This window comes from Schistocerca cancellata, chromosome 6 (assembly GCF_023864275.1).
Source record: "Schistocerca cancellata isolate TAMUIC-IGC-003103 chromosome 6, iqSchCanc2.1, whole genome shotgun sequence".
Classification (NCBI taxonomy): domain Eukaryota; kingdom Metazoa; phylum Arthropoda; class Insecta; order Orthoptera; family Acrididae; genus Schistocerca; species Schistocerca cancellata.
Window position 1 is genome coordinate 124,152,258 of NC_064631.1, and position 25,153 is coordinate 124,177,410.

At 42.1% G+C, this 25,153-nt stretch overlaps 1 protein-coding gene across 3 annotated transcripts in view; it reads right to left on the reverse strand.

Annotated features, from left to right (window-relative positions):
* Nucleotides 1–25,153, reverse strand: part of LOC126191384 (lachesin-like) — a 945,166-nt gene that overhangs the window by 95,736 nt on the left and 824,277 nt on the right. For all 3 annotated transcript variants that reach the window (XM_049932238.1, XM_049932237.1, XM_049932236.1), the window contains one exon: nt 5,953–6,127. In XM_049932238.1, the coding sequence (XP_049788195.1) occupies nt 5,953–6,127 (175 nt within the window). The remainder of the gene's footprint in view (nt 1–5,952; nt 6,128–25,153) is intronic.

The window sequence follows — 25,153 nt, forward strand, 5'->3', positions numbered from 1 at the left end:
AAGCCCCCGCGGCTTTTCCATGTGAAACAAATTACTGTCATTCTCCATCAACTACATTCATTACACATGAGTAGGAAGTAGCTATGAAAACTTCTGCGAATACCTCTCCAGGAATTGGTTAAATTTGTTGTGGTATAATGAGAAACCTGCGACACGATTGCCTAACTTCAATGCTAAAAACTCAGAAACGACTCAACGTATTGATTTTTTCACAATTGGTCGTCAGCATTACTTCCCTGCAACACCCATACATGCTTTCCATACATTTTCTAACAACACTAACATATCACCACAGAGACCATTGGGATGTGTGCTGAAGTAATGTCTGCCTTAAAAATGCTGTCAACGTCATTGTTCTACCTCACTCACTTTTCCTGAAGAAAAAATATTCTTGATTTTGACCATCATTCAAATGTATCCATATCCTTTTCTTATGTCTAGAGAAGTGATTTTATAGAACATTTGTCGGGCTTTCTTCAATATCGTTTATAAATACCCAGTGCTTGAGTAGACTCACATCTACATCTACGTCTACATCCATACTCCGCAAGCCATCTGACGGTTTGTGGCGGAGGGTACCTTGAGTACCGCTATCGGTTCTCCCTTCTATTCCAATCTCGTATTGTTCGTGTAAAGAAGGATTGTCGGTACGCTTCTGTGTGGGTTGTAATCTCTCTGATTTTATCCTCAAGGTCTCTTCGCGAGATATACGTAGTAGGGAGCAATATACTGCTTGGCTCTTCGGTGAAGGTATGTTCTCGAAACTTTAACAAAAACCCGTACCGAGCTACTGAGCGTCTCTCCTGTAGCGTCTTCCACTGGAGTTTATCTATCATCTCCGTAACGCTTTCGCGATTACTAAATGATCCTGTAACGAAGCGCGCTGCTCTCCGTTGGATCTTCTCTATCTCTTCTATCAACCCTATCTGGTATGGATCCCACACTGCTGAGCAGTATTCAAGCAGTGGGAGAACAAGCGTACTGTAACCTATTTCCTTTGTTTTCGGATTGCATTTCCGCAGGATTCTTCCAATGAATCTCAGTCTGGCATCTGCTTTACCAACGATCAACTTCATATGATCATTCCATTTTAAATCACTCCTAATGCGTACTCCCAGATAATTTATGAAATTAACTGCTTCCAATTGTTAACCTGCAATTTTGTAGCTAAATGATAAGGGATCTATCTTTCTATGTATTCGCAGCACATTACACTTGTCTACATTGAGATTCAATTGCCATTCCCTGCACTATGCGTCAATTCGCTGCAGATCCTCCTGCATTTCAGTACAATTTTCCATTGCTACAACCTCTCGATACACCACAGCATCATCTGCAAAAAGCCTCAGTGAACTTCCGATGTCATCCACAAGGTCATTTATGTATATTCTGAATAGCAACGGTGCTATGACACTCCCCTGCGGCACACCTGAAATCACTCTTACTTCGGAAGACTTCTCTCCATTGAGAATGACATGCTGCGTTCTGTTATCTAAGAACTCTTCAATCAAGTCATACAATTGGTCTATAGTCTGTATGCTCTTACTGTGTTCATTAAACGACTGTGGGGAACTGTATCGAAGGCCTTGCGGAAGTCAAGAAACACTGCATCTACCTGTGAACCCGTGTCTATGGCCCTCTGAGTCTCGTGGACGAGTAGCGCGAGCTGGGTTTCACACGACCGTCTTTTTCGAAACCCATGCTGATTCCTACAGAGTAGATTTCTAGTCTCCAGAAAAGTCATTATACTCGAACGTAATACGTGTCCCAAAATTCTACAACTGATCGACGTTAGAGATATTGGTATATAGTTCTGCACTTCTGTTCGACGTCCCATCTAGAAAACGGGGATGACCTGTGCCCTTTTCGAATCCTTGGGAACGCTCTTCTAGAGACCTACGGTACACCGCTGCAAGAAGGGGGGCAAGTTCCTTCGCGTACTCTGTGTAAAATCGAACTTGTATCCCATCAGGTCCAGCGGCCTTTCCTCTTTTGAGCGATTTTAATTGTTTCTCTATCCCTCTGTCATCTATTTCGATATTTACCATTTTGTCATCTGTACGACAATCTAGAGAAGGAACTACAGTGCAGTCTTCCTTTGTGAAAAAGCTTTGGAAAAAGACATTTAGTATTTCGGCCTTTAGTCTGTCATCCTCTGTTTCAGTACCATCTTGCTCACAGAGTGTCTGGACATTTTATTTTGATCCACCTACCGCTTTGACATAAGACCAAAATTTCTTAGGATTTTCTGCCAAGTTAGTATATAGAACTTTACTTTCGAATTCATTGAACGCCTCTCGCATAGCCCTCATCAAACTATCTTTCGCTTCGTGCAATTTTTGTTTGTCTGCAAGGCTTTGACTACGTTTATGTTTGCTGTGAAGTTCCTTTTGCTTCCGCAGCAGTTTTCTAAGTCGTTTGTTGTACCACGGTGGCTCTTTTCCATCTCTTACGATCTTGCTTGGCATATACTCATCTAACGCATATTGTACGATCGTTTTGAACTTTGTCCACTGATCCTCAACACTATCTGTACTTGAGACAAAACTTTTGTGTTGAGCCGTCAGGTACTCTGTAATCTGCTTTTTGTCACTTTTGCTAAACAAAAAAATCTTCCTACCTTTTTTAATATTTCTATTTACGGCTGAAATCATCGCTTTATAATCGCTGATTCCCTGTTCTGCGTTAACTGTTTCAAATAGTTCGGATCTGTTTGTTGCCAGAAGGTCTAATACGTTATCGCCACGAGTCAGTTCTCTGTTTAACTGCTCAAGGTAGTTTTCAGATAAAGCACTCTACATGAAGTAGAGTCAGGGCAAGCGAAGTGTCTTGCTAAAGAACCATATCATTGAAAGATTATTTTGGTCATATTCCCCTAACATATCTCTTAATCCACCTACAGAAATGTAGTAACAGTCACTGTATTACTTTTAATTAAAAATGTTGAGACACATAAGAAATTACTGACATGAATATGTTCGTACCGCAAAGTCGTGAAAGAACGGTAGCACGAAACTTTTACTAGGCTCTCCGAATACATCCAGAATATGGCTGCCATCGTAAGGCTCCGGTCGACTGGAAAATATATTACTCCGGTCGTTGGAAAATCCTCTTCGCAGCCAGGGCACTCTGCTATCGACTTTATGGTAATGTTCCTTGGCAGGGATAGCGGTCGGAGCTATCCGACGGCAATCGACTCGATGTGTCTAGCCCAAAGCCATCGAGCGGTCGATGGAACGGAAGTGTCTGGCGAAGCGAGCGACAATATTTCATTCATTTACCACTGAAGCTGCTGTCCAGCCGAGCTATGAAAGTTAACTAGATTCCCGAATGGTACGCGCGAATAATTCATTGTTGTTGCCAGAACCTGTTGCCCTAGTACCTGCTGTCTAGCTTGACGCTGAACGGAAGTCTCAAAGGTGTTGTGGTCGGTACGCCTCTCAGTGACAAATAACAAACTGACTTCTTGGAGCCCAAAAACGAAAAGAGCGTCTCCTACGTCTGACAACAGCTGCCATTGTGCCGATTGCTTTCTCCCGGCTCTTTCGATCAATTTAGCGTAAAAGGAGATACATCGAGAGCGCCTTTTATAATCGTACTTCATCAGTCTTTCCGCCTGACTAACAGTTAATCAATGTCTTGTTAATATTCTACCACAGCAAAAGTAATTCTCGCCTGCCCGTCCTGAAGTGTTCACAGTCACCTGTCTTCCGTCGGAGTCCATGGGCGTTTCAACAGTCCACACTTGTCTTACTTTGCAAACATTTCTTCAGTTCATTCATGTGCTTTGAGATAACTAGGGTAGGCCGCTAAAAGAAAGCCTATGTAGGGCGAATAAGTAACAAAATATGCACATTTCTAACTATGACTAGATGTTAACCATTATTTCAGGCGTGCGTATTTGTAACACTGCAATAGTTATCAAGGAAACTGAATTACTGCAACGCTTATCAGCTTCAGCAGAAGCTCAACAATTTCGTTCAGAAATTATGCTTTAAATAGAGTTATGTCAGTAGAGAGAGATGCGTTGAGATCTCCCTTATTCTTGCTACAGCTGCAAGGTAGCTTCCGTTTCTCACGCGAAATTTTACACTGGCGAGAAAAAAAATTCCACAAACTAGAAGATAAACGAAAGTAGGTAGGCGTGCACCTGGATCTGAATGATGACCTCTATTCAAATTTCGGGCTATTCGCATAAGAGTTGCCCTAGTAGCGCCACTACGAGGATGCAAATCACGTTCGCTTCAAATACGGGCTGTAACGGTAGAAAGCGTTGATTACCTTTGAGAATGGACGTACGAGCTGATGTTAGTCAAGAATGCCTTTAAGACGAAGAAGTCGCCATTATGAACGGTTCGCTGAGTTTGAACGGGGTCGTGTGATAGGTCTACGACAATCTGGATGTTACTTTTGCGATATTGCATAAACACTTAGCAGGAATGTAGCCTCTGTGCACGGCTGCTGGCAGCGGTGGTCACGAGAATAAACGGCCACAAGAAGACCGGGATGCGGTGGGCACAGGATAAAAGGTTAATCTTTGTAATTTATCCACAGTAATTAATTGATACACGAAGTCTTTCGTATTCTTTATTAAACGAATAAAATATTACTGATAAAAGTATGTTTACGTTTGTTTTCTGTCAAGACACAACAAACGCGGCATGCATACAGCTTTCTGTTTTTTCTGTTTAATTTCGTAACAGTTGTGACTTAAGGAGAGGAACCCCTTTGAACCATCAACAACGATAGTTGAATTTCACTTATGTTGAACTACAGAAAATGAATAGGCTAATTTTATGACGACAAGATATTACGGTATTTCCATTAGAATGGAACGCTTTTAAACTTTTTTTCTGTTCCACAGTTTCGATAAGAGATATTTTTTATATAACCCACAAAAAATCTCTTAAATAAAAAGTTATTTTGCTGCAGTCAATCTCCATATTTTTTCAAATGCATGATACTGTTATGAAGAAATAAATGCGTGACACTTATGTTACGTTGGCTGCACAAAATCAGACATAACTCATCAGCAGGCGTTTCATACTTTACGGAAGATGCTATGGCCCTAGACGTCCAGGTGCTCAGAACTGGAAAGTGCGACGTGACGCGACAGACGAGCAACACATCTGCAAAAAGCTTCACAGAATTTTCACTGTGATTTTAATCTCGCGGCCGATCTGAGGTAAAAAAAAAACAATAGCCCTTGTAATATATATTAAAACTGTACGTAATATAGCTATTAAAACAGATTTATACTGAGCCTGTGAACTTCAATGCTACACGTTATACACATTGGTTCTACATTCCTTACCTGGTACATAAAAAGACGGCACATTGAGTCCAATTTCACTTGTGTTTCGGTGTTGAATGGTGTCATGTCGCACACCAGGCTCATTTGCTAAGACAGTGTAAACCGTTTGGTTAGCATACTTTGTAATCACAGACGTGGTTGATACCGCTTTGAGCTGTTCAGTTTGCCAGGGGATGAAAAAAAGTCGAAACTAGTTGCACAATAATAAAAGTTTATCTGATCACAGCTCATGTGGCAATATGAAAAAAGTTCTTTTAAATAGCCATATAGAATTATTCCAAAGGTAAAACTGCTTCTTCACTTACAATATTTTTCAGTAAGTATAAAGACAGAAAATTTGTTAGACCATACCAGTGATAGATATTTACTTGCTATAATAAGTGGATATGCATGACTTGACACAATGTTTACATTTTACCGTATGTCTAATTTGGGTCTGACGAAAACGGGAAGTATTGGCATTTAACGTAAGGCTGAGCTCTCATTTGCCTTGTTCGTGGACGAAACAAAGTATTCAGGATATCGAGTCCCTTGGGAGTAAACAAGTATACTTCATCTCAGGACATATTTAAGCATAGGATGTAATGTAACTAGGGCAAAACGAGTAAGTATGTCGGACAACAAGTAGAGAGACTCACCCGAGAGTTCCATGTACTTCTTTGCGCGGCCGAGGGAGTTTTCCGCGACACAGCTGTAGTTGCCGAAGTCGGTGGCCTGCACGTCTCGGATGGTCAGCGTGTGTTTGTTGCCACGTGTCTCCATGGAGCGGCGCTCCGTGGGGTCCAGCATCAGGTTGTCCTGATACCACATCAGCTGCAACAGAAACCCAGTACGTCACTGGCGAATCTGGTGTAACTGTCAGCTGCTGTACGTTGACGATGACTTGATAACAGGTCCATGCTTGCGTGTGTAAAGGCAACAATTATGAGACACTTCACATGAACACCGCAATTTTTATTGGCTGAACAACCTAACTCTACAATTTAACCAAAACTACTCTTACTGCTAGTACCACTACTCCGCAACTAGCAGCACTGTTAAATTATAGCTGTAAGGAGCCTATACAGGTTGTTTGGAAATTCCCGTTACAGACTTGTTGGAGCTGTAGAGGCGAATGAGTTCATAATATTTTGAATAGGAACCCATGTCCGGAAACGTCCTGTTTCCGTGCTGCAACTGTTTAAAAACATGTTTGATAGGTAGGTATGCAACAGGGTAGTCAACGTGGAGGGTGGATGCGCGGGACTGGCTAATGTCATTTGACCTGGTAACAACCTCATTCACGTGTCAGTGAGTGTTAGAGCAACATGGCTGAGTACAAGTTTGCAGAATACACCGACATGATCCTTCGGTATGGCATCCGCAACTCGTTGTCTTGGGGTAGCGTTCTCGCTTCGTGCTCACGGGGTCCCGGGTTCTATTCCGGACGGGGTCAGGGATTTTCCCTGCCTCGAGATGACTGGGTGTTGTTGTGTTGTTTTCATCATCATCATCATCATTTCATTCCATTACGGTCGGAGGAAGACAATGGCAAACCACCTCCGCTACGACGTTCCCTAGTCGGCGATGCGGGTCTCCTGCATCGTTCCCTTACGCTCTTCGGAGTATGGGACCTCATCATCATCTGTACGGCAAAGTTCACGTTAATGAAAAATCTGCTCGTCGCCTTTATCAAGATCGTTCTCGACAACATATGACTCCATCGAATACCCTTTTTGCCACAATTACGCAATGGCTTCGAGAAACGGATACCTCCACCGACAGTAGGTGTAGGTGTGACAGTTGTGCTCCAAGGAGACGCCGCACTCCCGAATTGGAAGAAGCTGCACAGCAGCAATTTGAATAGAATTTTGAAGGAATTGCTTTGGCTATAATGAGTGTAATTGTAAACCAAGTTATATAATGAATCACGCCAAATCAGTCACTTGTAAATGGTGGTCGTGTTACCAACGTGTTTTCAAATGGTTGTAGCACGGAAACATAACGTACCGCAACCTGGGTTCCAATTCAAAATACAGGGTGATTCAAAAAGAATAAAGAATACCACAACTTTAGGAATTTAAAACTCTGCAACGACAAAAGGCAGAGCTAAGCACTATCTGTCGGCGGATTAAGGGAGCTATAAAGTTTCATTTAGTTGTACATTTGTTCGCTTGAGGCGCTGTTTACTAGGCGTCAGCGTCAGTTGATGCTAAGATGGCGACCGCTCAACAGAAAGCTTTTTGTGTTATTGAGTACGGCAGAAGTGAATCGGCGACAGTTGTTCAGCGTGCATTTCGAACGAAGTATGGTGTTAAACCTCCTGATAGGTGGTGTATTAAACGTTGGTATAAACAGTTTACAGAGAATGGGTGTTTGTGCAAAGGTAAAAGTTCTGGACGGCCGAGAACGAGTGTTGAAAATGTAGCTCAGTATCTGGAGATGTTAGAGAATTGGCTGTTCCCTCAGCTCGAACAAGAAGCACAACAATTCATATTTCAGCAGGATGGAGCGCCACCACATTGGCACTTATCTGTCCGGAACTACCTGAACGTCAACTACCCGAGGCGATGGATCGGCCGCCAGGCAGCCCGTGACAGAGCACTTCATCACTGGCCTCCAAGAAGCCCTGATCTTACCCCCTGCGATTTTTTCTTATGGGGGTATGTTAAGGATATGGTGTTTCGGCCACCTCTCCCAGCCACCATTGATGATTTGAAACGAGAAATAACAGCAGCTATCCAAACTGTTACGCCTGATATGCTACAGAGAGTGTGGAACGAGTTGGAGTATCGGGTTGATATTGCTCGAGTGTCTGGAGGGGGCCATACTGAACATATCTGAACTTGTTTTTGAGTGAAAAAAAAACCTTTTGAAATACTCTTTGTAATGATGTATGACAGAAGGTTATATTATGTTTCTTTCATTAAATGCACATTTTTAAAGTTGTGGTATTCTTTTTGAATCACCCTGTATTATGTCTTCACTCCCCCGTATAAGTCCTAGAAGTCTGTAACGGGAATTTCCGAACATCCTGTGTGAATAATTTTTCTTTATATTATTTTGATATATTCATCATGTTAAATGATAAATGTCAGTAACTTCATACATTTCAAGAACATAAATGTTTTAATTTATTTGCATCCAACTGTGCCATGAGAGAGCTTACTTGTAAGAATGAAAACTGAGCAAATACGAGGTAGAGCGGTGACAAATAAGAAGGTTGATTATTGACTTGTGGCACGGCTGCTATGTTGCTTTTCGTGCGTATAGACATGGATGAAACTTCTGAATAATTCGGTGTGCCGTATAGTGTGGGCTGCGAGAGACAGTGATTGATGCGGGGGAAACTAAGTCTGGTCTCACCTGTGCAACGGATGCAGATCGGTGGTCTCCTGGTGAAACATTGTGTGTGCCCGATATGAGGCTTGAACACTTCGAGGACTATGCTTTGATCTGATTACGCCTAGAACAGTGTCTTGTCAATGAAGCAACTGAAACTGCTTCGCCGGTGTTCCGGAATAGGGCATTGCGTAGAGTAATGTACAGCACTCCGTAATTACCTAAGTGCGGAGTGTTTCAAATTTGGCACACACTGTTACTGAAGCCCCGCGACATCAAGTTCACTACAATATCTGCGGCAATAGAGGATTCTAATCATTACCTGCAACATATTTTTAACTGATTTTGGGACCTTATTTTCAGCTCAGCGTCTGTAAATACCAGCATTACGCGTCATCGACACCATAGAATCACAGAATCCTGCAACCAGATCTGGTGCAGTCAAGGCCGATTCTGCTTGAAAAAAAGGTACGACCAAGCTTTCTGTTACTGATGTAACTGACCATTTATTTTCTCCTTAAAATAAAGTTCTGTTGCAGTCGTAGGATTGTAACTGTAGTCGAAACGGTATGAGAATATCCCTGACAGCTCGCAGTATTGTTGTAAACTTTCAACCGACAAGCGCTAATGGACCACAATAAGGAAACATTGTCTAGTAGACATCGGCTCTAAAATGCATAACTTTTGAGCTATCAGCACTTGTCTAGTAGAAGACACGTGTTTCACAGTAGCGAACAGCAACGAGTGCTCGTATTTCTTCAAATATGTACTTTAGAGTCTTGTTTTCGCATGTACTGCCACCTATCAAAATATGGAAACCAAAGACCTCGCAGTAGAAGCGACAGGTTTTACAGTATAGAACTAGATGAACTACTTATTGCACTTAAATTATGAATTTTAGAGCCCGTGCTAATTAGAGGTTTTTGCTTCAATGATCGTTCCGATCATGTACCTGAATACTGAAAATTCTTGCTGGGACGCCGTGTATAAGGATGAACAACAACAGCAATGCGTATTTTTCCTCTTACTAATCGATTTTCGATTTATTATTCCATCGTGAGAAAACAAAAACTACCAGCTGGTCATGGCCTAACAAATCTAAAATTCGTTAGTAGTCTACAAAAACAAAAATGTAAACGTTCGCTTGTTCAAAATCATACATCTTCGAGAACTCATCGTCGATTGCTTTGAAATTTTGACACACTTTACACACGAATACGCGCGTGAATATATATGTCTATTGGAGCGCCACATGTAATATCCACTAAGGTACCAAAGAAACTGGTATAGGCATGTGTATTTAAATACAGACACATGCAAACAGGCAGAAAACGGCGCTGCGGTCGGCAACGCCTGTGTAAGACAACAAGTGTTTGGCACAGTTGTTAGATCGGTTACTGATGCTATAATGGCAGGTTATCGAGATTTAAGTGACTTTGAACGTGGTATTATAATCTGTGCACGAGCACTGGGACACAGAATCTCCGAGGTAGAGATGAAGTGGTGATTTTCCCGTTCGATCCTTTCACGATTGTACAGTGAATATCAGGAATCAGGCAAAACGTCAATTCTCCGACATTGCTGCGACCGGAAAAAGGTCCTGCAAGAATGGGACGAACGCCGACTGAAGAGAATCGTTAAATTTGACAGAAATGCAACCCTTCCGCAAATTGCTGCAGATTTCAATGCTGAGTCATCAACAAGCGTCAGCGTGCGGACCATTCAACGAAACCTCATCGATATGGGCTTTCGGAGCCAAAGACCCACTCGTGTACCCTTGACGACTACACGACACAAAGCTTTACGCCTCGCCTGGGCCTGTCTGTTGGTGACTGGAAACATATTGCCTGGTCGTAGAGTCTCGTTTCAGATGGTATCTAGTGGAATGGGAGTGTACAGGTATGGAGACAGCCTCATGAATCCAAGGAGCCTACATGTCAGCAGAGGACTGTTCAAGCTGATGGGCGCTCTGTAATGGTGTGGGGCGTGTGCAGTAGTAGTGATATGGGACCCCTAGATACGATTCTGACACGTGACACGTATGTAAGCATCCTGTTTGATCACCTGCATCCATTCATGTCCATTGTGAATTCCGACGACTTGGGCAATTCCAGCAGGACACCCCGCACGTCCAGAATTGCTACGCAGTGGCTCCAGTAACTTTTCTGAGTTTAAATACTTCCGCTGGCCACCAAGCTCTCCAGATATGAACATTATTTAGCATATCTAGGACGCCTTTCAACGCGCTGTTCAAAAGAGATCACAACCACCTCGTACTCTAACGGACTTACGTACAGCCCTGCAGGATTCATGGCGTCAATTTCCTCCAGCACTTCTTCAGACGTTAATCAAGTCCACGTCACGTCGTGTTGCGGCACATCTGTGTGCTTGCGTTGGCCTTACACGATATCAGGCAGGTGCACCACTTTCTTTGGATCTTCAGTATACACGTAATAATTGTTGGGGAGATCTATTTAAAAATGTAAATGTTGATTTGTTCAAGAGCTTAAATCTTCGAAAGTTCTTCATAGCTTGCTTCAAATTTTGACACGACGTTGCATTCGAATGCGCCTATTTTTATATACCTGTTTTCTTAATTCATCTAATATACAAAGAAATTTGTAACATATAAAGGGGAAACGTTATTACCAAAAATCTCGAAAAGTTCTCTACCGCTTTACTTCTAATTCCTACACAGTGCTCTAATGAATTTTCAGTCAGATGTATCTATAAATGATATATAAATATATGTGTAACAAGTAAAGAGGAAAGATTGTTACCAAAAGACTCAGAAAATACTGGACCGATTTACTGCAAATTTTTACACGTTACTCTAATAAACGTCTGTAAATAGTGAAACCCTGTTATCATATAGGATGTTTCTCTTTATGGCTCATCAGGTCTGATTAGAATACTATTACAGAATATGAATTTGCGATAACAATAAACAATGTTGAAGGTGAGAAAGAGAGGAGGGGAGAGGAGACAGGCGGAAGGAAATGGCTATAGAAACAGGAATGAAGGAAATGGATAGAGAGGGGCCGAGAGGGTATTGAGAGAAAGAAGATGAACGTAGAATGGGGTGAGGAGGTGACAGACAGAGAGGAAAAATAGGGGGCTGGACGAGAGGGAGAGAGAGGTGGGACGAGAAAATTGACAGAAAAAAGAGAGATGAGGTGTTGGACAGAGAGAGGGGGAGAGGGAGCGGCAGGAAGATATACAGAGAACAGGAAAAATTTGACGTAGAAAGGGGGAAGGTTGTGACGGACGGAAAGATGGGTAGAGAGAGAGGGAGCAGGAGGAGATGGAGAGCGAGGGAAGGAGGAGAAGATGGACAGAGGAGGAAATAGGAGAAGAGAGAACAAGGGAGAGGGAGAAGGAGATGAGCTGAGATGGGGGTAGGAGGAGATTAGGATGTACTCCTGTACATCCACTTCCCATTCAAATTAGAAATGTTGCTTTCCCTTTCCTTTCTTTTCCAGTTAAGCAGATTGAGTGACGGAATATTGCGACCAGGAATAGCTAGTAAACCAATATCATAGAATAAAGTGTATTTATTTTTATTTTCACCGCTACACCAAAAAAACTATTGATATCGAAACAGTAGCTTCGGAGCTTTACTAGCCCTTTCGGGATATTTTAATTGGTGGGTGGACCACATATGAGTACGTTGTATTCCTTGTATTAATTGTTGTTGTGATTTACTTTAATAGAAAGCAGATTTTTGTTCCAATACGGGAAAATGCTGTCCACTACGTTTTTCGGATTCACAGAAACTAAGGAGGAAAGACAGAGGCAAACCATAGAAGATGCTTAACGAGTGCCGAACGGAGCTGGGATTTAAATTGGTCAAGACGTCTTCTCGTACCATTGTCCGGAGCACTTAATATCAGTTTTATTATAGTGACAAATTTCGAAACTACGTCACCGATGCCTTCGTTGACTTAATTATGTGCTTTTGTGATAGAAACTCATGCAATCACAGGTGACGTCGTTCTCGATGATTATTTATTTTGTCCAGGTTGAAGTACGGCATAAGGGAATTGCAATACGGAACGGAATGTAGAGTATGCGGCATAAACCTGCTGTTTCTGCAACAATATATCTGACCAAACAGTCAGACCTGATGATTTACAACTGCGTGGATTCACAGATTTTGTAGCGGTATTTGTTCCACTTGATCCTTCGAGCACGTCTTCCAAGGTCTCATACTTTAACTGTTGCGCCCTAGAATAAATGTCGTAAATTGTACACAATTCCATGATGTCATCTCAAATTCTGCGAAATGGACACAAACGAAGTCCAAGTTGCACTTGGCTGTCAGACGCGGAACAGTGGGAAAATGGAAGGTGACTGCTGTGGATAGATCACCATGTTCCGCTGAGGTATTGATCAAAGATTTATTCCAAGTCACTACGACTGTGTCGCTTTCTACTCCATATACGCCTGTCACGGCCATTCCTTGTGAGCCGCGTTAACGATTTACTCCGGCGAGTACAACGCCACGTGAACGGAACCTAGTTTTCGTATTCTCGTCGCTGATAAAGTGCGTGGCGTCGACTGCGTCAAAAGTCAGTCTTCACAATTTTACATGTCCTTAAGTTACGTCTACCTAAAATAGAACTCAGACCAAGTCGGGCCATTATGTTCAGCTGCATGTGCTACGCCACTTTTTCAGTCTCGTCTGTCTGAATGCCATAACCTGCAAGTTTATTTTTCGTTTATGGTCTCACAGTGTTTCCTTGTTCCATAAAATCTTAGACGAAATTGAGTTCATTGTCGTCCAACTTAAATTAGAGTCCCTGAACTTGTCTATCGTCTTGTAGAAAGGTCGTTACATTATGTAATACTCGATCCTCAGCTCTTCTTTTCTGCTGGAGACTAGAATCTGGCAGGTGCAATTTAGGAAATTCTGGAGAAATATTGCAGCAGATTAGTGCTATAATCTGATTTGTCAGCTGCGTGCACATGATTCAGTTGGAAGACAGTGGACGTTTCATTTCAGATGTGTTACGACCCGTGGCTCTACCCTTCAGTCGATCCCTGAGAAACCCTACATTTCACCAGGATAATGCACGACCGCACGTTGCAGGTGCTGTACGGGCCTTTCTGGATACAGAAAATGTTCGACTGCTGCTCCGGCCCGCACATTCTCCAGATCTCTCATGAACTGAAAACGTCTGGCCAATGGTGGTCGAGCAACTGGCTCGACACAATACGCCAGCCACTACTCTTGATGAACTGTGGTATCGTGTTGAAGCTGCATGGGCAGCTGTACCTGTACACGTCATCCAGGCTCTGTTTGACTCAATGCCCAGGCGTATCAAGGCCCTTATTACGGCCAGAGGTGGTTGTTCTGGGTACTGATTTCTCAGGATCTATGCTCCCAAACTGCGTGAAAATGTAATCACATGTCAGTTCTAGTATAATATATTTGTCCAATTAATACCCATTTACCATCTGCATTTCTTCTTGGTGTAGCAATTTTAATGGCCAGTAGTGTACAAACCAAACTGGGCCTCCATGAGTAGCTGCACATTAATTATAACCAGGTGGTATGCTACCCATGGTAGGTTCCCAGAGAACAAGTAGGAATTTGCTGCATGACATCGCTGTATATCATGCCCCACGGGTAAAGGGAAGCCTGCTAATGGTTTTCCGTATTCCTACGATTACAGGGTGCAGCTACAAGTTGAGCCGTCTTCAAGTTTCATTATCAACCCTCCGTTACGCATTGTCGTATCTAATTAGTTCGCGCTTGCAGACAGGCAATCCAAAGATCAGAAATGCAAAGCCGTCGAAAGTTCCTGGACAATACGTCAGGGAGTAGCACGCCGTATTGGAGCACCTTGACGTCTGGCGCGTCATGAAGGGTGCCGTGTACTGGGACTTACAAACTTACAGAGCTGCTCCGGCTACTGATGTGTGTGTTTTCTGTACGGCTTGTAGAGCTTCAGCACTCGTCTCCTAAAACCCATAAGGTAAGGTAGTGGGATAGTGGGAAAGAACACAGCGCTAAATATATATTCTTTTTATATTCTTACTCCTGACATTGGTTAAAATAACCATACATTGACGTCTTTCTCTCCAAAACATAAACATTATAAAAAGTCGTAGTGAAAGGTTATACGAATTGAGTCCAAATTCACCTGTCTAGATCCCTTACTCCCTCTCGTCAAACTTCCGCTGGCATTTGCACTGGTAAACTGCTACGATTTCTAAAAGGATGGGTAACTGAATTGTGTCAGTCTGATATGAGTTCAGTTGCGCGGAAAGCCTGCTTTTTCCATACCTTACTTCATCCATTTAAGAACCCAAACAACGTCAAAAACTTTTTTTTCCTTATATCGTTTTCGTTCTATGAATGTACCTGTCACTTATGATCGAAACACTAATGCAAAAAGGTAATTTCCAAAACAGAAGTTGTTACAAAAATACAGGTTTCAAACCTTCATGTTAGAAGACAAGCTCATGGTTCTGGAATCGTACTGAAAGTGCTTTTTTAAGACAACTAAATTGGAAACATATAAGTAAATGCATTAGATGTAGGTAAAGCCGATTAGTAAAGAAAATTAAATAGAAAACAGCAATGTAATTCTGTCTTGATCGAATACAAATTCTGTTTTTAATACGCAAAATTTTCCGGCGAAGTTTCGCCGTCTTCAGTAGGTTCATTTATTTTCTCCGAAAAATATGAAAAGAAATTTTTCTTGATGAAACATAGTTTCATATCATGATATTTGCATTTATAAAATTATTAACAGAAAAAAATATCTATGTTAGTACCAAATGCTACTGTTAATATGACTGTCTGATAGTTTCAGTACAGCTGGTTTTAGCTCCAGTCATCTACAGTTGATCAAATTTTTTCAGTACCATTTATGAAAATGTTAGGCATAAATCGAAGTGTTGTCGTTCTTGCTTTGCTACTGTTAGACTGTAATAGTGTCGTAATATTATATTCTCTGCCTCGACTGAGTTGGTTGTTTTTTCATTGGTGAACTCCTGGTTGTTGTGTTAAAGTAAAAGTTTTCGAAAGTGTAGTGAGGATCTATGGACTATCAAAAACCTTTGTAAGCTGATGAGTAGGGCGGGGGACTCTATATGTAAATGCCCCGAGACCATAACGAAAGACGTCAGTACAAGTAAATATCTGATAAACTGTGTTACAGTGCAAGTTAGAAAGCACGGTTTACATATATTATATAGTGTTGAAGAAGCTGAATTAAAAAGAATTAGGTACTTTCAACTTACATGCACAGGGCCCCATCACAGGCCTCCGTCCCACTCGGTAATTTACAAAGTTCATTCATGATCAACATATCTCCACAACATTTTCGAAAACTATTACTTTAACCTAACAAATGATCGTTATGGAATAAAACAACAAATCTGTGTTAACAGACAACAATACTCATACTCTGACAAAAAAATACAATAATTTCATTTTAGCCCTAACCTTTTGGAAAATATACGTACCATTGTACTGAAACTTCCTGATCAACTGAAGAAGACAAACTGGAGCGAAATATCAGCTGTACGGGAAATGTGAGACACTCACATAAACAATATTATGTAATACTGAGGTATAAACATTTTTCTGTTAATAATTTTATAAATGTCAGTACAATAATCTCAATATTGCATGTATTATCGTACAAATTTTCTTCACATGTTATTTGACAGAATGTATACGAACCCACGCACAATGGGTTAAAGAAGAACAATTTGTGTTTGTTCAATGCAGAAGCATTTTTACTTAATCATATAGTAGGGAGCAAACACGGTCATATAGAGAGCTTCAACCACAATATGAATAAGCCTATTGGATTATTTGAAATATGGTTATTTGAATAAATATCTACTTGATTTCAGTATAGGTAGAGCATGGTTGTTTGGTACATTAATTTTGTTATTTTTCAGTTCCCTAACCAACATCTCTGCTTATTCCTCGTGTATCCCGTTATGCAACCTTAACAAATTATCTGAAATGCTCAGTGTTGTGATAATAATACAGCAGGGCTACTATTTTATATTTTATTTAGCTGTACCAGTTTCGAGCCATGGCTCTTTTTTTTTTTTTTTTTTTCATCAGTCTACTGACTGGTTTGATGCGGCCCGCCACGATTTCCTTTCCTGTGCTAACCTCTTCATCTCAGAGTAGCACTTGCAACCTACGCCCTCAATTATTTGCTTGACGTATTCCAATCTCTGTCTTCCTCTACAGTTTTTGCCCTCTACAGCTCCGTCTAGTACCATGGAGGTCATTCTCTCATGTCTTAGCAGATGTCCTATCATCCTGTCCCTTCTCCTTATCAGTGTTTTCCACATATTCCTTTCCTCTCCGATTCTGCGTAGAGCCTCCTCATTCCTTACCTTATCAGTCCACCTAATTTTCAACATTCGTCTATAGCACCACATCTCAAATGCTTCGATTCTCTTCTGTTCCGGTTTTCCCGCAGTCCATGTTTCACTACCATACAATGCTGTACTCCAGACGTACATCCTCAGAAATGTCTTCCTGAAGTCAAGGCCGGTATTTGATATTAGTAGACTTCTCTTGACCAGAAATGCCTTTTTTGCCATAGCGAGTCTGCTTTTGATGTCCTCCTTGCTCCGTCCGTCATTGGTTATATTACTGCCCAGGTAGCAGAATTCCTTAACTTCATTGACTTCGTGACCATCGATCCTGATGTTAAGTTTCTCGCTGTTCTCATTTCTACTACTTCTCATTACCTTCGTCTTTCTCCGATTTACTCTCAAACCATACTGTGTACTCATTAGACTGTTCATTCCGTTCAGCAGGTCATTTAATTCTTCTTCACTTTCACTCAGGATAGCAATGTCATCAGCGAATCGTATCATTGGTATCCTTTCACCTTATATTTTAATTCCACTCCTGAACCTTTCTTTTATTTCCATCATTGCTTCCTCGACGTACAGATTGAAGAGTAGGGGCGAAAGGCTACAGCCTTGTCTTACACCCTTCTTAATACGAGCACTTCGTTCTTGATCGTCCACTCTTATTATTCCCTCTTGGTTGTTGTACATATTGTATATGACCCGTCTCTCCCTATAGCTTACCCCTACTTTTTTCATAATCTCGAACAGCTTGCACCATTTTATATTGTCGAACGCTTTTTCCAGGTCGACAAATCCTATGAAAGTGTCTTGATTTTTCTTTAGCCTTGCTTCCATAATTAGCCGTATCGTCAGAATTGCCTCTCTCGTCCCTTTACTTTTCCTAAAGCCAAACTGATCGTCACCGAGCGCATTCTCAATTTTATTTTCCATTCTTCTGTATATTATTCTTGTAAGCAGCATCGATGCATGAGCTGTCAAGCTGATTGTGCGATAATTCTCGCACTTGTCAGCTCTTGCCGTCTTCGGAATTGTGTGGATGATGCTTTTCTGAAAGTCAGATGGTATATCGCCAGACTCATATATTCTACACACCAACGTGAATAGTCGTTTTGTTGCCACTTCCCCCAATGATTTTAGAAATTCTGATGGAATGTTATCTATCCCTTCTGCCTTATTTGACCGTTAGTCCTCCAAAGCTCTTTTAAATTCCGATTCTAATACTGGATCCCCTATCTCTTCTAAATCGACTCCTGTTTCTTCTTCTATCACATCAGACAAATCTTCACCCTCATAGAGGCTTTCAATGTATTCTTTCCACCTATCTGCTCTCTCCTCTACATTTAACAGTGGAATTCCCGTTGCACTCTTAATGTTACCACCGTTACTTTTAATGTCACCAAAGGTTGTTCTGACTTTCCTGTATGCTGAGTCTGTCCTTCCGACAATCATATCTTTTTCGATGTCTTCACATTTTTCTTGCAGCCATTTCGTCTTAGCTTCTCTGCACTTCCTATTTATTTCATTCCTCAGCGACTTGTATTTCTGTATTCCTGATTTTCCCGGAACATGTTTGTACTTCCTTCTTTCATCAATCAACTGAAGTATTTCTTCTGTTACCAATGGTTTCTTCGCAGCTGCCTTCTTTGTACCTATGTTTTCCTTCCCAATTTCTGTGATGGCCCTTTCTAGAGATGTCCATTCCTCTTCAACTGTACTGCCTACTGCGCTATTCCTTATTGCTGTATCTATATAGTTAGACAACTTCAAACGTATCTCGTCATTCCTTAGTACTTCCGTATCCCACTTCTTTGCGTATTGATTCTTCCTGATTAATGTCTTGAACTTCAGCCTACTCTTCATCACTACTATATTGTGATCTGAGTCTATATCTGCTCCTGGGTACGCCTTACAATCCAGTATCTGATTTCGGAATCTCTGTCTGACCATGATGTAATATAATTGAAATCTTCCCGTATCTCTCGGCCTTTTCCAAGTATACCTCCTCCTCTTGTGATTCTTGAACAGGGTATTCGCTATTACTAGCTGAAAGTTGTTACAGAACTCAATTAGTCTTTCTCCTCTTTCATTCCTAGTCCCAAGCCCATATTCTCCTGTAATCTTTTCTTCTACTCCTCCCCCTACAACTGCATTCCAGTCGCCCATGACTATTAGATTTTCGTCCCCCTTTACATACTGCATTACCCTTTCAATATCCTCGTACACTTTCTCTATCTGTTCATCTTCAGCTTGCGACGTCGGCATGTGTACCTGAACTATCGTTGTCGGTGTTGGTCTGCTGTCGATTCTGATTAGAACAACCCGGGCACTGAACTGTTCACAGTAACACACCCTCTGCCCTACCTTCCTATTCATAACGAATCCTACACCTGTTATACCATTTTCTGCTGCTGTTGATATTACCCGATACCCATCTGACCAGAAATCCTTGTCTTCCTTCCACTTCACTTCACTGACCCCTACTCTATCTAGATTGAGCCTTTGCATTTCCCTTTTCAGATTTTCTAGTTTCCCTACCACGTTCAAGCTTGACATTCCACGCCCCGACTCGTAGAACGTTATCCTTTCGTTGATTATTCAATCTTTTTCTCATGGTAACCTCCCCCTTGACTGTCCCCTCCCGGAGATCCGAATGGGGGACTATTCCGGAATCTTTTGCCAGTGGAGAGATCATCATGACACTTCTTCAAATACAGGGCACATGTCCTGTGGATACACGTTACGTGTCTTTAATGCAGTGGTTTCCATTGCCTTCTGCATCCTTATGTCGTTGATCATTGCTGATTCTTCCGCCTTTAGGGGCAATTTCCCATCCCTAGGACAAGAGAGTGCCCTGAATCTCTATCCGCTCCTCCGCCCTCTTTGACAAGGGTGACTTATTATGCCGGAAGTCTTCGGCTGCCAAAGCTGATTATTTATCAAAATTTAGGCAGTGGCGGGGATCGAACCCGGGACCGAAGACGTTTTGATTATGAATCAAAGACGCTACCCCTAGACCAGGGATACCACAAGCAGTACCTAGATAAAATCAATTTATCAGCGCACACACACACACACACACACACACACACACACACACACAAAGACAGACACACACAGTGATTTCCCTAATCGTTTCAGGAACATGCCACGATGGATCATTTGAAAAGGCAGGGCCGATATCCTTCCCAACCCTTCTCTTATCCAATGGGGGTGATGACCTTGCTGTTTGGTCCCCTCCCCCAAATCCACCAGTCAACCAACTCACTCACTCACTCACACACACGCACACACACACACATACACACACACGCACTATTACAACGACAAACTTCGAGTGGATGTAGAAGATGTCTCGAAGAACAAAATGAGGATAAGAACCAGTGTCCGTAAATGTCATCCAACGACGCTACAGATTGTTGGAATTATATATTATATGCGTCAGCGCCTGCATATATGAACTCGTGTCCGGAAACATCATCCAACGACGCTACAGATCGTTGACATTATATGCGTCGGCTCCAATATATAATGACTCGATGATGATGTTACAATCTGTCCGGGATGATGGAGAATGATAAATGTATCAGTTCTGATACCTCTGAAAGTGGGATACATGTATCGGTACTATCGTTGCTAAGATTGCAGGGTAGGTAACTTTCAACTGTGTGCTGGACCAAGACTCGAACTCGTGACGGTTGCCTTCGCGGGCATGTGCTCTACCATCTCAACTACCCAAGCGCGACTCACGACCCGTCCTCATAGCTTCAATTCTGCCAGTACCTCGTCTCCTACATTCCAAACTTCACAGAAGCTGTTCTGCGAACCTTGCAGAACTAGAACTCCTGTAAGAAAGGATATTGCGGAGACATGGCTTAGCCACAGCTGGGGGATGTTTCCAGAATGAGATTTTCACTCTGCAGCGGATTGAAACTTCCTGGCAGATTAAAACTGTGGGACTGTGTCGAATCTCGGTCCGGTACACAGTTTTAATCTGCCAGGAAGTTTCATATCAGAGCACACTCCGCTGCAGAGTGAAATAATTGGAGTCTCAGTCCGGCACACAGTTTTAATCTGCCAGGAAGATTCATACCAGCGCACGCTCCACTGCAGAGTGAAAATCTCATTCTAGGTAACTTTCAACTTTCAGAGGTGGTATTATTGACCATAAAAAAGTGTGCAGTTATCATGGACTCTAAAATGACTCTAAAATGATGACTAACTGTCCACATCGAGGTATATCAACAACACCTATCGGCAGCTGAGGGGTTCAGTTAGTCATCATTTATTCCAGGCAAAAGCTGCACGGTCATCAACAGTATTCTGTTCATTCGAGATCAGTTACTGTCTTCACATATAATGTCTAAACATTGAAGTTCCGTTTTGGCATTTAAAATGTTATCTGCACTTTTTTGTCAAATGCTTGTAGACTTCAATATATTCGAAGAAGTGGAAAGATTAGTGCTACGTCTACTGTAGTCTGTCGGTATTCTCGAAGGTAAAACAGATCATAGTGGAAATTTTTGTACAGTGCTCTTAAAATAAAACCTTCATTATTAAAATTCTTTTCATTTACTAACCTCTTCAGTTCATTGAAACATAAATTGTCCAGTACAATTTTATAGTATTGATTTATAAGCGTCAAGAGCTTCACTAGAGGCATTTATTTCAGAAACTGTTCTTTCCTTTCGTAGGGCCCTCAGCATATGTTCAGCCTAGGTGTATATAGAAACTAAATAAAGTCCTAGATCAGTAAATCCCAGTCTGATCAAGTCAAACCACACTAACCTGCAAATTACACGGACTGCAATCGTCCAGTACATATGGTTCTGTAATTAAATAATTTATCAGGCAGGATGAAATAATAATACGCATTAAATTACTAGAACGTAGCAGTATTATAACACACAGTATCTAAACATATATATTCCTTGGCCGCTACTTCAACGTCACTGAAGTAAGAAGCATATTCGGCCTAACCCCTTGCCAAAGAGATGCCCATTAAAATTATTTCTCGTATTATTCTTGGTGGGACAAGCCAGAAAACTAATCTCATTTAAGAGGCTCTGAATAAATTTTCATTTTTAATTGCACCACTCAAATCTGTTACAACAGACACAAGACCATGTTCGCCGAATTCATGATATTTTTAAAATTAACGAATTAAACAGCTGAGAATTAAATCCCTCCGTCTCAGCTTGGGCCTCATTCTGGCACAAGGGAAAAAAAAGAAAAAAATGACGAGGGACAAAGGTTCTAGGTTGTAATCAATTTCATTCTGGTGAAATGAACAACGCGCACATTAATTATTCGCCTTTAATCAGCGACTAACTTCGTTGCGAGCAGGCGGTGCCCTTTTTCTCTACTCTCCTTATTTAGTTACAACTGAGGAATTTTTGCAGAAAGAATACGAGTGACGGATTAACGAGAGATCCGGGAATTAGCGGGGTAAAACGAAACGACGGCAGTACCTCAAGGCTACCGGGTGTTAGCTTGCCACTCTCATTACGGCGGATTTTCGCGGAAGAAAGAGCCAACTGGCTTGCTACCAGTCCCTGGACTTGCAGGAGACAAGGAGGGACCCTACAGCTCTTCCAGCAGGTACAGTAGCTACATATGATGGTCTCGCCTTTTGTTGACTGCCGTTTTTTATTACGCGTGGGGGAAGTACGTGATATGCAAATGGGAGGGCGGGACCAACAGAGCGCATAAATTTAATAAGTGAGAGATCAAAGGGCTGCCAGTTAGCTGAAACGAAGTGGTGCTACTTCTATACAATAAAATTAAGTCTAAACATTTCTCGTTTGACTCTGTTTTGCGTTTTGAACGCACCTAAATCTAAATTAATGGTTGTACTTTAATGTCTTTACGATGTCGTTCAAGGTGGATGCCGAGAAATTAGACTATCAAATACAGTCAGTCAGTCAGCAATATGTAAACTAAGATGAAGTGACATATGCTAGAGCACATAGGTAAGTTCGTTACGAGTGGTGTTAGCACGCAGCGTTTCTGATATTTGCAATGAGGTATGATTTAAAACATTATATGAGACTTGTTTTTAAAAAGCCTGTTGACACAGAGCCAAACATATGTCATATGGAAAACATTACGAATAATTACAGTCACGAGAAAGAACATATTAAAGAAAGGCGACCTTTTTAACGTTGTTTCAACCATCGCACTGACACCAAAACAACACTAGACTAATTCGGAACCGCTCTGTCGAATGGGCACGTAAAATTTCCGTGTCAAAATCATTGTGTTTGTAAAGGAAACAAACCGTCGCGGGCCGTTGACAACGGGCGTCACGCAGAAGACGTGATGAGCAGTATGGAGGAACAAAGCGTTGCAAGTGATTGGGAAATCGTACGGGTAACTCCTGTTTTCTCGAGGAAACGAAAAGAACTATAGGCCTATATCGATAATACCAGTCTGTTCTAAAATACTGCAACATGTATTACGCAAACTTGTTATGATCTTTTTGGAGTGGTAAGTCACCCCAGAATGAACAGATATTGATTCCTTAAAGAACTATCATGTGAAACTCAGCTCGCTCTGTTCGTTCACAAGATACCGAAGGCAATAGATCGAGGCGTCCACGTAGTGGTTTGTTCCTGGACTTCCCTAAGGCTTTCGAGACAGTTCTGCACTTCGGCCTAATGAAAAAAGTAGGAACGTGCGGAATGAGAGACCATCTTTTTGACTGGACTGAAGAGTTTCTAGACAAAACTAGTTTGCGTAATACAGTTCCAGTATTCTACAGCAGAATGGTATTATCGATATAGGCCTGTTCGAGAAAAGAGGAATTACCTATACGTTTTCCCAAAACAAGTTTTCCTATACGGCGAGAAATCCTCATCGTAAAAGTAAGCTGGGGAGTACCATCAGAATCTCCTTGAAGCAGTTCGTGGATTAAGCTGCTGTATTTGGAGAAACTGTAACGTTAGAAACCCCAAGTGTCACCAACACTCGTAGGCCGTTCTTCTCCCTCCAGAATATCCGTGCGTGAAAGCTCCTGGTTGCGGGTCGGGGGAGGAGCCAAGCCCCGCTTCAAACCCACCTGGAAGAGTAACGACAAGAACATTTTCAAGACAGCATGGACGTGGTATTTAGGAGGTGTGCCACATTGCACAGAATACCTAACTAATACCCACGTCCGGTCTCAGATTGACAAAACACAAATACGCTGAAGGAAAAACATAGCAACACCAAGAAGGAGTTGGTAGGCGTGTTTTTACATCTGAAAGACGATGTCTATTGAAATTTCGCGCCAGTCGCATAAGAGTGAGGATAGTAGCGCCACCATAAGGATACAATTCAGGTTTACTTTAATGGTTGGCCTAAGGGTCGTGAGCGTTAGTTACTTTCGAGACTGGGCGTGGTGCGCAGATGGTAGTCAAGAATGCCTTCAGGGGGCAAAGATGCCATTATCATCACCTCACTGAGTTTGAACGAGGTCGTGTAATAGAGCTACGAGAAGCAGGATGTTCCTACCTCGATAGAAAGATTTGGCAGGAATGTAGCCACTGTGCATGATTGTTAGCAGCTGTGGTCTCGAGAATGTACGGTCGCAAGAAAACTGGACTCCGGCAGGCCATACGGCACTACCGAGAGGCAGGACCATCGTGTTCGGCGTATGGCTCTGCCGCATCGAACGGCCGCTGCAGCAGCAATCTGATCATCAGTTGGCACCACAGGGACACAACGAATTGTTACAAATCGAATACTCTAAGGAAAGCTCCAAGCCAGACGTGCTGTAGCGTGCATACCACAGACTCCTATCCACCGCCATTTGTGACTGTAGTGGTGTCAAGCGAGAGTTTATTGGAGGGCATGGTAGGGGTCTTTTGTGTTTCCTGATTGTTGTAAGGGCGACCGGAACAGTCGCGGGGTTGTACTAACGGAAACACGGCGGGACCCGCGGAGCGGCCCGCAAACAACACAACGGGAGAGGACGGACACGACCAACGGAGGACCTTACAACATAACAAGAACAGACAACAGAATCACGAACCAAACAAGACAACCACGTCCACTCGTAAAGAAAACACGAAAGTCAATACGCTGTCTAATGCGAGGCGATATGTCCTGAGATGCACGTGAGGTTAGACTGGCAGGCTGAGCTTTTTTTTTTATTGTGATTTCTTTCCCCTGCCC